This window comes from Chlamydotis macqueenii, chromosome 5 (assembly GCF_036417535.1).
Source record: "Chlamydotis macqueenii isolate bChlMac1 chromosome 5, bChlMac1.mat, whole genome shotgun sequence".
NCBI classification, from domain to species: Eukaryota; Metazoa; Chordata; class Aves; order Otidiformes; family Otididae; genus Chlamydotis; species Chlamydotis macqueenii.
Window position 1 is genome coordinate 35,456,172 of NC_141560.1, and position 13,092 is coordinate 35,469,263.

The window sequence follows — 13,092 nt, forward strand, 5'->3', positions numbered from 1 at the left end:
TGCATGAATTTGCATCAAATAACTCTGCTGTCATTGTAAGGATCCATTTCCAGTGAACTGGCTGTGTTTATTGGGAGAAATTTGTATACTTACTGTGGGAACAAAGACCTTGCTATATTGCTACCAAACAAATAAAGGCTTTTAATTTATAAAAGGATGTTAAAAACAACTGGTAACAAGTAATGAAAATAAAGCTAAATCTGCTAAGAATCCACCTCTCCACCACCACTACTGATTTAAGATCTATTCTGGGTGTGTTGATTTCCTTCATTTGTTTGTGGGTTTTGTGATGATTTACAACATGGCAGTTGTGTCTAAGCACACTTTTGTTTTAGAAATTAACACATACTGCTTGCCAGAAGATTTATTTATAGACATTTAAAGCAAAGGAAAGCCTAAGATGGTATATTCATGTGACCTTTTCCTAATTCAATTGCATGACTGTGATGTCTGTATTTTGGGTCCCAAATATTTGTGTAGTATGCACTTCTGTGTGGAGGTCCTAAAATAAACTTTACCTTAGTGCAGCAGAGCTGTATAAACTTTTTAAATTACAGGAATGAAAAATATAACTTGAATGTTTTATGAACTTTTTTTAGTTCACAAGCTTACTCGGATATTAAACTTTGCTTTGGTGCTTGGATACATGTAAACAATATTCCTGATATTAATTTATGTAGTAAGTAAATTAGAGTTTATTAAAAAAGTGGATCTTCAATATTTTAAGTGGATACTGTGTGGAAATAAAGTACTCTCAAAGAGATGAACAGGAGAGTCAGGTCTTTTTGGCAGAATGTTAGAATGTAACTGCTGTGAGACAAAATTGGGAGTTTTGTAAACAGGAAACATCTGCTTTATTGGTATGTATGGGAGACAAAAACCAATACAAATGTTTTTATGACTGGCAATCTAGAATTTTCTTTAAAAATTGTAGTAATTTAATTTATCCTGGTAACTTCATTATCTATCTTAGCAGTTTGCAGTTAGGCTTTTCCCATTATTATTAATTGTAATTTATGTATTTTTTGATGAGCAGTTTGGTTGTTTGGTTTTTTTATTATTTTTTTTTTTTATTTCATTTTTCCTGCTGCCTGGCAATATGATTGAAACTCTTAAACATGGAAATACTGAATAATATATGGCAGTATGACTATATGGCTATACAGCCTTCAAAGTTGAATAGAAATATAAAGTTATCTATAAGACCATTTAAGTTAGGACAATTAAATATGTCCAAACATAAGGTTAAAAAATAATTATTCAAATTTCATAACTTTTAAAATGTTCACACAGCTTCAATATGGATCATATGTATGCATATTACTTACTTGTTCTGTTTGTTTCTACTTTTATGAGTAAGTATCAGATTAAAGTTCATATTACCTGAATTAACTTACTTTCTTGAAGTAACGTTTTGTTTTAGGAATACAAATGAGGCAGGGAAGGGTCAGCATCAACTAGTTCCTGAGACAAACAAGAAGGATGCTTTGCATTCATCTCCATTATTATTTATCCTATTTCATTTTCTGTTTTCCTGAGGAGTTACTTATTGTCTTAATATTAATTGAACTGAGATTTCTTTATGTAGCTTGTCTCTTAATTTCCGAAGGAAGTAGGGTTCATATAAAATCTCTTTCTGTTCATCTGTTTTTCAGTACTGTCTTGAACTTGTAAATATTTCTGTCCAGTCTGTGTAAGCTATATTGGCCAAAAGGGCAAAGAAGTGTCAACTCTGATTTAAAAACAAGGTATCAGGTCAAGTCATATTGTCAGTTTAGAAAACAAACAACTGACCCCCATCCCTCCCAGTCCCTGCCCCCTCCCCAAACTAGGGAAGATAAACTCGGTTTTCCTTTACCTGAGAATGTATCTGTAAATGAATTTGGAGTTTGAAAGTTTAGTACTCCTCTGAGGAGGGCAGAGGGGAGAGGAAAAAGAAAGAAAAAAAAGAGAGACTTGACTTGTCAATGAACTAGATGATTTGACATTGTTGTTTTGATCAGAAGAAGGAAAGAGAGTAGAAGAATACACAAAATAATCTGTCCTAGAAGATGTAATAAACTTTCTTTCCCTATGTACATTCTTAGATTATGTCCAAAGAGGAGATTCAGATCTCCTCTATTTCCAAGTTGACAGACCAAGGGTAATGGTTCCTGCTCCTTAACATAACTGTTTCAGTAATGTACCTTTCCCCACGTGCTTGGTAAGGGAAAGCTTCTTCTAATAACTAATGAATATTCAGTGAATCTCAGGATCCCAGGGGCATCTGTGGTCATTTTTGGAGACGGATCAATATGGAGTCATTGGTAAGGACATGCTATATCTTACCAATGTGTTACATTTCTAGTACCTACAGCTAAGTTGTAAGCTTAGGAAGGTGTGACTGTTTGTTTCTTTGCTTTTTGTGTGTGTTTTGGGTTTGGGTTTTTTTGAGGCTTAAAAAGCTTTTTTGAGATTTACTTGGTTTCCTATTTCTTCCTTTTCATGACTTGTCAAAAAAAAATTAGTTTTTAAGTTGACAAAGAGCAGGTAAAAAAACAAAAAAAAAATCTGTCATATGCTAGTTTTGTAATAATATAATAAACAAAATTTTTTTTTGCAAGTGAGTAATCTGCTCTATCTTTCAATAGAAACAATATCCAAAACTTCAAATTAGTCAATTGTGTACTGCATACTGTACCTCAGTATCAATCATAATGCTACAATAAAAAAATGTTTTTATTTAGTAAGAATGGAATCTCCTTTTACACAGTAAATAGATAAATACAACAGAGATTTTAGAAATTTCCCCCAAGGAATTTTTTGTTGAGAGTCATACCTCAGGGGGATTTGGCAGAGGAAAAGTAATACGACCATCCAGCAGGACTTCTGATGCAGATATATACTTTGCTCTGAATCTGACTTCTGCACGGACATGTGATACCTAATTACCAAACTTGTTATTAATTACTGGAAAATTACACTGTTTTCTCAGTACAGGATCCTAAATAAATGAAATTGTTTTAGCTAGATGGCAAGTGAAATATATTAAAGTTATTTTTCTGGATGATAGCCTTGAAAAGAAAACAATCCAAGTAAATTCAATCAAAGAAGCTTTTCATTTTTATGAAACAATTAATTAGGAAGCCTAAAGAGGTAGAACATGTTGCCTCGGTAGATAATAAAGCCAACAGCCAGAATTTTCCACATCCTTTTTCTGATGTAGAAAAGCAGTAGCAGATATAAAAAGCCACACCTTTTCTGAATTGGTTACAACAAATTAATTTTTCACCATACAAGAGAGGATGTATGCAAGTCTTGACTTACCAAGTGTTGCAATAATAATTACTGAAGTAAGAAATCCTAATAGTAATAGCTTATATTATAGATTTGAAAATTTTTATTCTTTTCAAATGTGGAAGTAGTGAAATCCTTTGAAGTACCATTGTATGCAGCTTCTATTTTAGAATGAGTGGAATGATTGACTATTTTTGTTAAGAAGTTTGAAACTATGTAAATTCTGGATGACTTTATTTTAAAAATGGATCATTTATTCAACAGAAACATATAAGTAACTTATTTTATTTTCATACTAATATTTGGGAGGCCTTGCTATGCTTCATCAACTTGCTAACTTGAGTAACTTTTTTTCATTTTTCTTCTTTAATGTAGCAAAGGGAGAGATGTGTATCACAGAGTTTTTTATATATTGTTAGCCTTACACCAGAAGGTGTGAAATCCAACTACAGCCAAGTGATTTATCACTCTAAGAAAAAAAAATACTATCAGATCAAGTGAAAAAGTACTTCAACTACTCACTTAATTCTATACTTTTCAATATTGTTCTGTGATTTAGAGTTGCGCCTTGCAAAACACTGTTTAGAAGTTCAAAGGTCTAACCTACAGGTTGTGTTAAACCTGGTGTATTACCCATGATGAAGATGGATACTGCCTATATCTGATAAGCTGTATGATCTTCCTTTTTCATAAAAACTGGCTATGATACTTTGGGGGCTTTTTGAAAATAATACTTAAATGCTATGTATAATTTTAATGGGCATCATTCATACAAATTTTAACAATTATTTCCTATATTTAAGTAAATTTGCAGTATGTTTTCTAAAAGAAAAGATCTGATTCCTCACATGAATTTTAGTATTTGTTATTCTACTGAGTGTTCTACATAGTTTATGGTACTGTACATGAGAACAGAGTTAGACTTCATTTCTGTTTTCCCAGCTTTTTAGGGTCATATTAAACTTGTTCAGAATCAAATATATTTTTTAATCACAGTTGTACTGTTACATAGCCTTTTAGGATAGGTGAAAAGTACTGGGCAAAAAGTTTGTGTTTTACCCCGTAGATATTGAAATCTGTTGTCAGAAACAGAATTGCAAAAGGGCAATACAAAATATTTGTACCTGGGAGCATCAGAATTAAGATACCAGCAAATGTTTTAACATGGAATATCACTGTCAACACACATTGTTTTTTAAATGTATACTGATTTTACTTTATTTTAATTGTGGAGTTGCATCTCTGTTGAAATGAATAGTTGTCTTGATGTATTCTCCCAATCTTCAGATTGTTTTTCCTCTTAAAAACAAAGTCACTGTTAGATTAGGGCTAGGTTTTGCTGGGAGAACTACCCTATGAGTAAAAAAGAAAGAAGAAAGAGAAAAAGAGGAATTCTATTATCAAGACAGTCAAACATTAGCATGCACAAAGTTTTAAAGTTGAAACTTTAGTTCTATATGTGCGTTTTGTAATAGAGTAAATAAAGCCATGATGTTTGTTCCCTGGAACTTAACAGTATGAAATTAGTGTGATTTCTGTTTTGTTAGCGTCCTGACTGATAGTACACTTGGTAAGCTAGTTTTGAGATGTAGTGGTAATCTTTTTGAGAATATTTATTGTGATTTGATTTATAATACAGTTGTCAAATGTTGGTGGGTAGAGAACGTGAGCACCAATGAGGAAATAAAGCAGTTAGAAATGTAGAGTGCTTTGTTTCTCATGTGCTCAAGTGTGGTGACAATAATGTATAAATAAAATATTTTCTGAATACGAAAGGGAGAAGACAGAATAATAAAGTATATTTCCTATTCTAATATCTTCCTTCAAGTTGTGCATTCCTTCTAATAAGACAAGATGAAAACATATATGTAGAAAACAAAGGGCGATGTTACCTTTTAGAGTCAGGATAAACCCAGCATGACAGTCTGTTGTAGAATTAAGTTGTGGATACTCTAATGTGTATTATAAATCATGTTCTAGCATACAGTAGCCATGAAGGATTATTTATTAATTATGAGTCTTAAAAGCCAGAGCTTTAACAGACCTCATGGCACATGTATTCCCTTACCTAAGACTGTCTATACCCGTGCAACAGCATACCCACAGATGTTAATATAACCAGCTTTTGAAGACCTGTGGTGATACAGGCTCTACAACCTAACCAATTTTAGTGCCTTGCTATCCTTATCATTAGGAAAGAAGGAAGCCTTTTTTTCTAATACTCAGCCTCATTTTTGCTGCAATTTAAGATTTATATTACTAGTTCTGTCTGATACATGTGGGAAATGTAATATTCCCTTCCATTTTGGAGCAGCCTCATATATATATGTAAAAACTGTTTATCATGACCCTTATTAGTTGTTTTGTTTTTGTTTTTGTTTTTTTTTAATTAATTTCACTAAACCACAGAATCACTGAGATTGGAAGAGGTCTCTGGAGCAGGTTGCTTATGACATTTTCCAGTTGAATTTTGAGTTTTTTGATGGATACTCCACAACCAATCAGTGTGTTTGACCATGCTCATCCAGGCAGGGACAGGGAAGAGAGAGAACGAGAGCAGACTTCAGCAGAGGGATAAGTAGGTAGAACACTCAAGGTACAAGTTATTTAGGGTAGCAAGGATGTGAGCAAATTGTGACCCATTCTAGAAGGACCTTCTGAAATTAAGTAACTACAGTAAAATGGCAGATGAAATTCAGGCTAAATGTGAAATTATAGACATGAGGGGAAAAAAATAGCAATCCAGCTTCATGTTTAAAATTATTGGCTCTAAACTGAAAAGTAAGATCCTAGTTTTATAACAGTTCAATCAAACCAGCAGCTTAATACTCATTAATGGCCAGTAAAGGCAATCAAGTATTAGAAATTACTAAGAACAGATTAAAGAACACAATAGAGAACATCTTTTTGCCATTGCATAAATATGGTTTTTTTTCCATATTTTGAATATTATGTGGAATTCTCATTATGTAATTTTAAAAGAAACCATTAGAACTAGAAAATATTCAGGGAAAGGGCAGATAAGGATCAGATGTCGATCAGAACAACTGATTAGAAGGCTACCACTTTTCAGCCTGGAAAAGACAGTCTGGGTGTGACATGATGAGGATGCACAATAATCTTCACTGACTGTTGTGATGTGGCAGCTTGGTAATATTAAATGGAGCTTTTCGGAACCAGGTTCAAAACAAACACAAGAATTTGATTTTCCTGTAGCTGAGCTGCATCACTGCAGAGCAAAGGAGGTTGTGAATTAAAATTTTACATGGATTCAAGAGGAGGCTGGACACGCAGAGGATGGATGGAAGGCATATCCACTTCATGTTGAAAACTATGTCTGGATCTGAAAATTTCCTGACCTGAAAGTGATGGTGCTCATCCACCTTCAATCCTGGATAACTGATAAGAAATCAGAGGCAGTATAAGAAATTATCTTCTGTACTCTGAGGTCAAGATCTTTGCAAAACCAAGTTGCCAAACTCTAGCAAATGTAAAATTCTAGCAAGGATTTGTATGTTCATCTATTGCAATTGGCACCATACCCTCCTCCCACCCACTTCACATTCTTCTAATGGGGTCAGACTTAGGAGAGATTTTTTTTTTTCTCTTAGGAAGAAGAAAATCCAGTTCCGTATCCTAGGGCAACACTGTTTTTCATGCTCCAGTTTAAAAGTAGAAATACTCTTCTATTTCTCAAAAGACTGTAAGATTCTTTTAAAAATGAGCCAAAGACTGCATGTTTCTTGTACTTGTTTTTAGAAATGACTGAAAATATTCTGTGACGTTAGCCATCGACTGAAGCTGTGCATTTTAGACAAAGTTCTGCAAAAAATACAAGTGTATGAAGACAACTCTGCAGTGTGACCATTATCTTTGTGAAAGGAAGTGTTGGACATCCACAAATTTACCAAATCTATCTTTGGTTAGAGCATTGTCAACTATTCTTGTAATTCCTTATTTTGTTAAGAGGAATGCAGCCAATGTAGATGACAATATCTGGCGAATTTTACTCATTGTCCAAGATTATTCCAGAAAACTTGAAAGGAATGCAGTCCTGTGGAAAAATCTGTTTGTAGCTAGTGTTCAAATGCTAATCAAGATGTTTGCTTCCTTATATCCTTTGCTATGTGATACGGTAAGATACAGGAGTAGGATGTTGTCTGTCAAAGAGAGAAGGCGGCTGTGGATTTTTACTTTGTACATTTATTTTCAACACTGATCTATAATCAGCAAGTGTCACAGGCTCACAGTAATCAGGCCTGTAAAGAGCATCAACTTGATATGCCTGCTTGTTTTACCACAGAAAACAGAAGCTTTGAGTTTCTTTGTTTAACAGACGTATTTTTTAAAAAAAGTAATATACATTTCTCCATGGAAAAGATAAATTTATTCAATAAAACCTTTTGATGGTGTTACAGAAAAATGTACTTTCAAAACAACTCCATGTCAGTTTACGTTATTCATGTGCAAGCACCCACTTGCATGCTTATGTGCAGCTGTGAGTAAAATACAAGCAAAATACGTATGCTTTTTTGAGGAAACAGCTTTTCCTTATTACAATCTACAGGTTTAACAACAAAGCTGTTTAATTTTCTAAACTGATTAGTTTTCAGTATCATGTCAATTTTATTTTATCAGTTCATTTTCAGTACTGAATGTAATAGAGAATATAGAGATTTGGTAGAGGTCAAATTGATAGGTAACAAACTAAATCTAGGATGTCATTTTCCAGCAAAATTTGCATATTTTATGTATGTATGTAAACATACATGTATATATTTAGTGTATTGATGGTTTTGTGCTTCTTAATATGAAACATATGGAAGTGTGTCTGTTGTTGAATACAACCTCTATACAGACTTAAATGTACTGTATAAATGACTATAATTCTTAATTCTGGGATATATACACAAAATAAATGAAGGAGTTTCATTAGCTTTTGGAATTTCTTTATTCTCAAATTCAGAATTGAAAAACTAATGAACTGAGCAGAAGCAGGTCATGCTTACAATACATTGATTCACCTTGATCGTTGACTCACTTTGCAGCAAGTCAAGTCATTGATGAAATAAAATTGATTTTGTTGATATTCTGGCTTATTACTCCATCACAGGCATCTCGGTTTAACTTCACCATCACCTTACTATGAAACCTGAGGAGGAAGACAATTGGAAGATCAACACTAAATACCATCTGGTAAAGAGCCACTGGACTGTGGTTTATTAAAAACCCTTTTTAAAAATTAAGTAGTATGCTACTTAATGCTGTATTGCTGAAGGTTAGAAATTACAGTTTTCAGTTAAAAAAAATTATTTAATGTTAGACATACTTTTGTGAAGAGCCAAGTTCTGTTTTGGTAACTTTGTTCCATCTTAAAAGCAGAAGATACTGAGTGAATGGCTCTCATTTAGAATACCTTTTTTCTTAGCCAATGCAGACGTTACTCTATAGTGCAAATTCAGATTGCAGCTTCAGCAAATAGAAATTTATGTTTTCAGTACACACAGTTATGCAGTTACCTACTTTCAAAAAAAAAAAAAAAGCAAATCTCCAAAGCTGTCTTTTTTTTCTTTTGCAAAACTCATACATTTGTGTGAATAGATAAATAATACTGGAGAGAATTTTGACGCATTAGCTACATCACACTTGGTAGATTCTGCAGGGTTTCAGACCACCTGAAATATATTTGAGTAATATCAGTATGTTTCTACATATAAACATTCTTAGAACTGGTGTTCGGGTTACTTGGTCTGTGTCCTTTTCTTAAAGGACTGACAGATGAATCCTGACCAGATAAGAGATTTCTGAAGAGAAGGAGAGAATTTTCACTTCCTCTTCATTCAGAAAAAAAAAAGTTCAAAATTGCTATTCATTGTATTTGTGAATAGATATTAATTATGGTAGTACAAAATGAATCTTATGGTTAACTTTATGTAATTATTGATGATGCTACTGGTGGAAACCAGTTATTAGTAATGAACCCTTAGAATGTATGTACTTTTTGAGGAACAATAGAGAAGGCAGTTTCTTGTGCGAGGCCTAGTGGCATGCAAACGCATTATTTTTCTGTGTGCTCAGTAAATCATGGGAGTATTTTGATCAACCTGAAGTTATTCCCCCCATTTACTCACTGAAGCAAAACCTGAAAAAATGTAGAGGACTTTGATATGACTGTTGCATATTACAGTTTTGATCTTAAGAGGTGTAATGTGTGGTGGAGAGGTGTGAATCTGTAACCATAACTCAAGCCGATCAGAACTTCAAAGTGAACTTTTTTCTTAAGTTAAGCACATTCGATCATCTAAGAAACTTGATCTAAATTAGCCTTTCTCTAGTGAGGTGTTGGAACATTACTTACAGAGATCCTTTCCAGCCTGTGACTCCATGCACTCTAAACCCATTTTATTAAAAAAAACCCAACAACAAAACCCCCACCAAAACTAAAGGGACTAGAACAAAATACATTTCTAAACATAGAAATGTCAGAACTGCTAGATGAGAAAGATTGCATTTAAAACACTTATTAAATTTCAAACATTTAAATTTGTTAAATCCTTGGTTGACAAACTAGATCTCGAGGAATTTGTGTGTGGGTTCTTTTTTTTTCCTTTTACTTTGCTTTTGGTTACCTTTGAGAATTGGCTCTAACAACTCATCACTGCTCATTACATGAGTCTCCACATCACATTGCACATGGAGGCTTCTCCTTGTCATACTGAAGAAGATAACCGAAGCAAATTACTGAAATTTATGTATAAGAGAAGTGAAGATCAAGGTTAAATGGGTCTGGCACCATGTATATTTAAAAACTAAGGGAAGAAGAAAATGAGTTTACCAAGAAAAAACTTTTAGAATACCAGAATTTGTGTGAGAGAAGACTCAAGAAAGCAAGATACTGCTGAGACATGGTCTGCAGTTTCATTATAGGATAACAACTCCATAAAACTAATTTCTATTAGCATCTTCAGGCCAGAAAAGCAATTTCAGACCTGAACTGGAGTGATTTTATTTCAGTAACTACACTGTAATACGAAGTCCTCTTAAGAGCGAGTCATCGTCTTATTTGCAGATTATATAGATTCCACTAATTTTTTATGTTCAGAGCATCTGCAGCTGAATTATAAACTGTAACTGCTACAAAACATTCTGAAATACACTATTATTGCCACTTTTTTATAAACTCTATTAAAGTTGTTCATCCCATGTAGCAAATACATAGTTTGTTAAATGTTGTAGCACAAATGAAAGGGTACATTGGAAATTTAGGGGAATAATGTAAAACATTGAAGTTGAATGCTACATACAGTCATTATGTAAGATGTTACCAGTGTTTTGTATTTCGGGATTATGGGATTTAGTGATTGATAAAGACTTTGTGACGCCAGTGTAAGTTCTAAAAATAAATGCTTATTTTTTGAATTCTAGAAAATTAAAATAGTAATTTCATTATTATAGAAACTCTTGCTCTTTTATGTGTGTGGATTTAAAAAGAAAAAATAGTTCATTTATTTAAGTAGTTCTCATTTTGAGTAAGTTTTTATGTATGTTGTCTGAAGGCATAATTTTATTTTTTAGAAAACTATTATCTTATACATGTTCTGATTTCCCCCCCGCCAAAATATATGCCTGTTGATGCCAATTTTTAAATGAGTGCTTAATTGTATTGTTTATATTTGCAACTTATTACGCTGAAGTTTAAAAGTTTGAAAGCTGAGAATTTCAGAGAGCTTTTAACAGAAGTGGAAGCAGAAGCGGCAGGGGAAAAAGAAAATTTATTTGTTTGGCATAAATTACTGAATTCTACCTACAGCCTCGTTGAATATGCTTCTTAAAATTGTTTATAAAAGTTTATTGAATTCCCATTCTGTACTGTTAAAACTGCTATTGATTGTTATGCAAAGCTATATACTAGATACAGCAGGAAACACTGTCTGTAACTGCTGATTAGTTGGAAATGTGATAGCTGTCCATTTTAGTAGTAGTAAGTAGGCAGTGCAGTCCTCTGAAATCAAGCCATATAACTTGCACACCCTTGCAAAATCTCACAAGTGAAAAACCTACTTTTGAATTTCTATTTTAAAGGGCACATCACTTAATTCCTTTGGTGAAAATCACATTGTCGCTCCCAGCTTTTATTTCAAGCGTAAGTAGCTACTGCCATAGTATTGCGGTTGCATAAGGGGTCTGGAAAAAGCAGTGCTGCTTTTAGAACATAATTGTTCAAGTGATCTCTGAGTTCAGTACAGGCGGCTGTTGTGTATCTGCTTTGACAATACTAAGTGGTACCAGTATAACTTCATAGCTGAATGGGACACTGGCATATCGTATCACTCTTGTTTTATCAGCTTTCGCCCCCTTAAAAAATTCTAAGGCAGTGTCTTTTGGTGGAGAGTTACATACCTGTATAAAAATAAGTTCTTCTATGTGCTAGTCTGCAAGTGGTGTTTTTCTTGGTTAGTGGACAAGTTTTGGAAAATAAAATGTTTTTTTAATTCTGTATATACCTTTGACATAGTTGAACACTAAAAATAATCTATTTTGGCTCGCTAATACCAGCTTTTTATCACATGTTAAGAGGCGAATAAGGGCTTCGCAATTTGTAAGTAAGTGAGTCTATGGCATTGCATTATGTGACAATTGTAAAAGACCTTTTAGAATAATTAAGATAACTAAACAATAGTGCTGCTTCATGTCACTTTTCCAGAGTGTTCTTATTTTTGGAATATGTCTTTTGAGGAGCAAGTTCTTATGACTTATTTGAACCGTCACTTGAAAAAATGCCTCTTCAATCTTTGGTTTTACTCAGAGTTTTCTAAATTAAGTGAGACCTTAAAAGTTAAGGTTGTGCATTCAGAGGACATGTATGAGGGCTTACTGTGCTAACAAAAAAAAAAAGTTTGTGTAGGTTTAGGTTACTGTTTTTTTTCAAAATCACAGTGACAGGTTTTTACTGTAAACATTAAACATGTTTTACTGAGTAAAACCAAGTAACGGTGTACTTAGTTTTTTGTGGCACCTTAGCAAGCCACTGCTAAAGCAACAGAAGGACACAATGCTTGTCAAAGCCTTGGAGACAGCATGTAGTATTGTCACTTTGATATAGTCTTGAATATAAATCTGTGCATAAACCTCTGTTTACATACACATCAAAAGAATCTCTGCATATGTACATACCAGTTATAGGAGTAAAATGTGTTCATTTTCAACATATTCTGTGTTCCAAGATTTCTTAGCATTATAGTGTGTATGTAACTTCCAAATATTTACTTTTTTTCTTGTACTTTGTTTTGTGACAGGATGACGAAGTAGTACTTCAGTGTGTTGCCAGTATTCACAAGGAACAAAGGAAATTTTGCTTGGCAGCTGAGGGACTTGGGAATCGCCTGTGCTTTTTGGAACCAACATCAGAAGCTAAAGTAAGAAGTTGATACTCTTAACCCATGTAACTGATCACTGAATGTTAACCTACTTATTATCCATGAATACATTTGATTGTGATTTCTTTGATGTGATGCTAGATGCACCTTTTGTATGCTTTTCTTTCTGTGACTGTAACATGAGATTTCTTAGAGATTCTAAATGTACTTTGAAGCATACCTGTTAACAGTCAAAAGCTGCTATTCTTTATTTAAAATGATTGCTGTAACTGAAATACTTAGTATTTTCCTGTAGCTTTCAATACATCATACTTCTTCACTAAAAACCTTATTCCTATTACTGCTGTAGATTTGAATATTTTGGTATACTGGATTCATAATTTTAGAAGCATTGTCACCTATTAGTTACTGGCCTTAAGTGTTGCTTTTAACTGTCTTG

General features: G+C 33.4%; 1 protein-coding gene across 1 annotated transcript in view; it reads left to right on the top strand.

The window, feature by feature from the left end:
- RYR3 (ryanodine receptor 3) overlaps positions 1–13,092 on the top strand; it is a 254,587-nt gene that overhangs the window by 37,910 nt on the left and 203,585 nt on the right. The window contains exon 2 of the mRNA XM_086750198.1: positions 12,573–12,692. Within this exon, the coding sequence (XP_086606324.1) occupies positions 12,573–12,692 (120 nt within the window). The remainder of the gene's footprint in view (positions 1–12,572; positions 12,693–13,092) is intronic.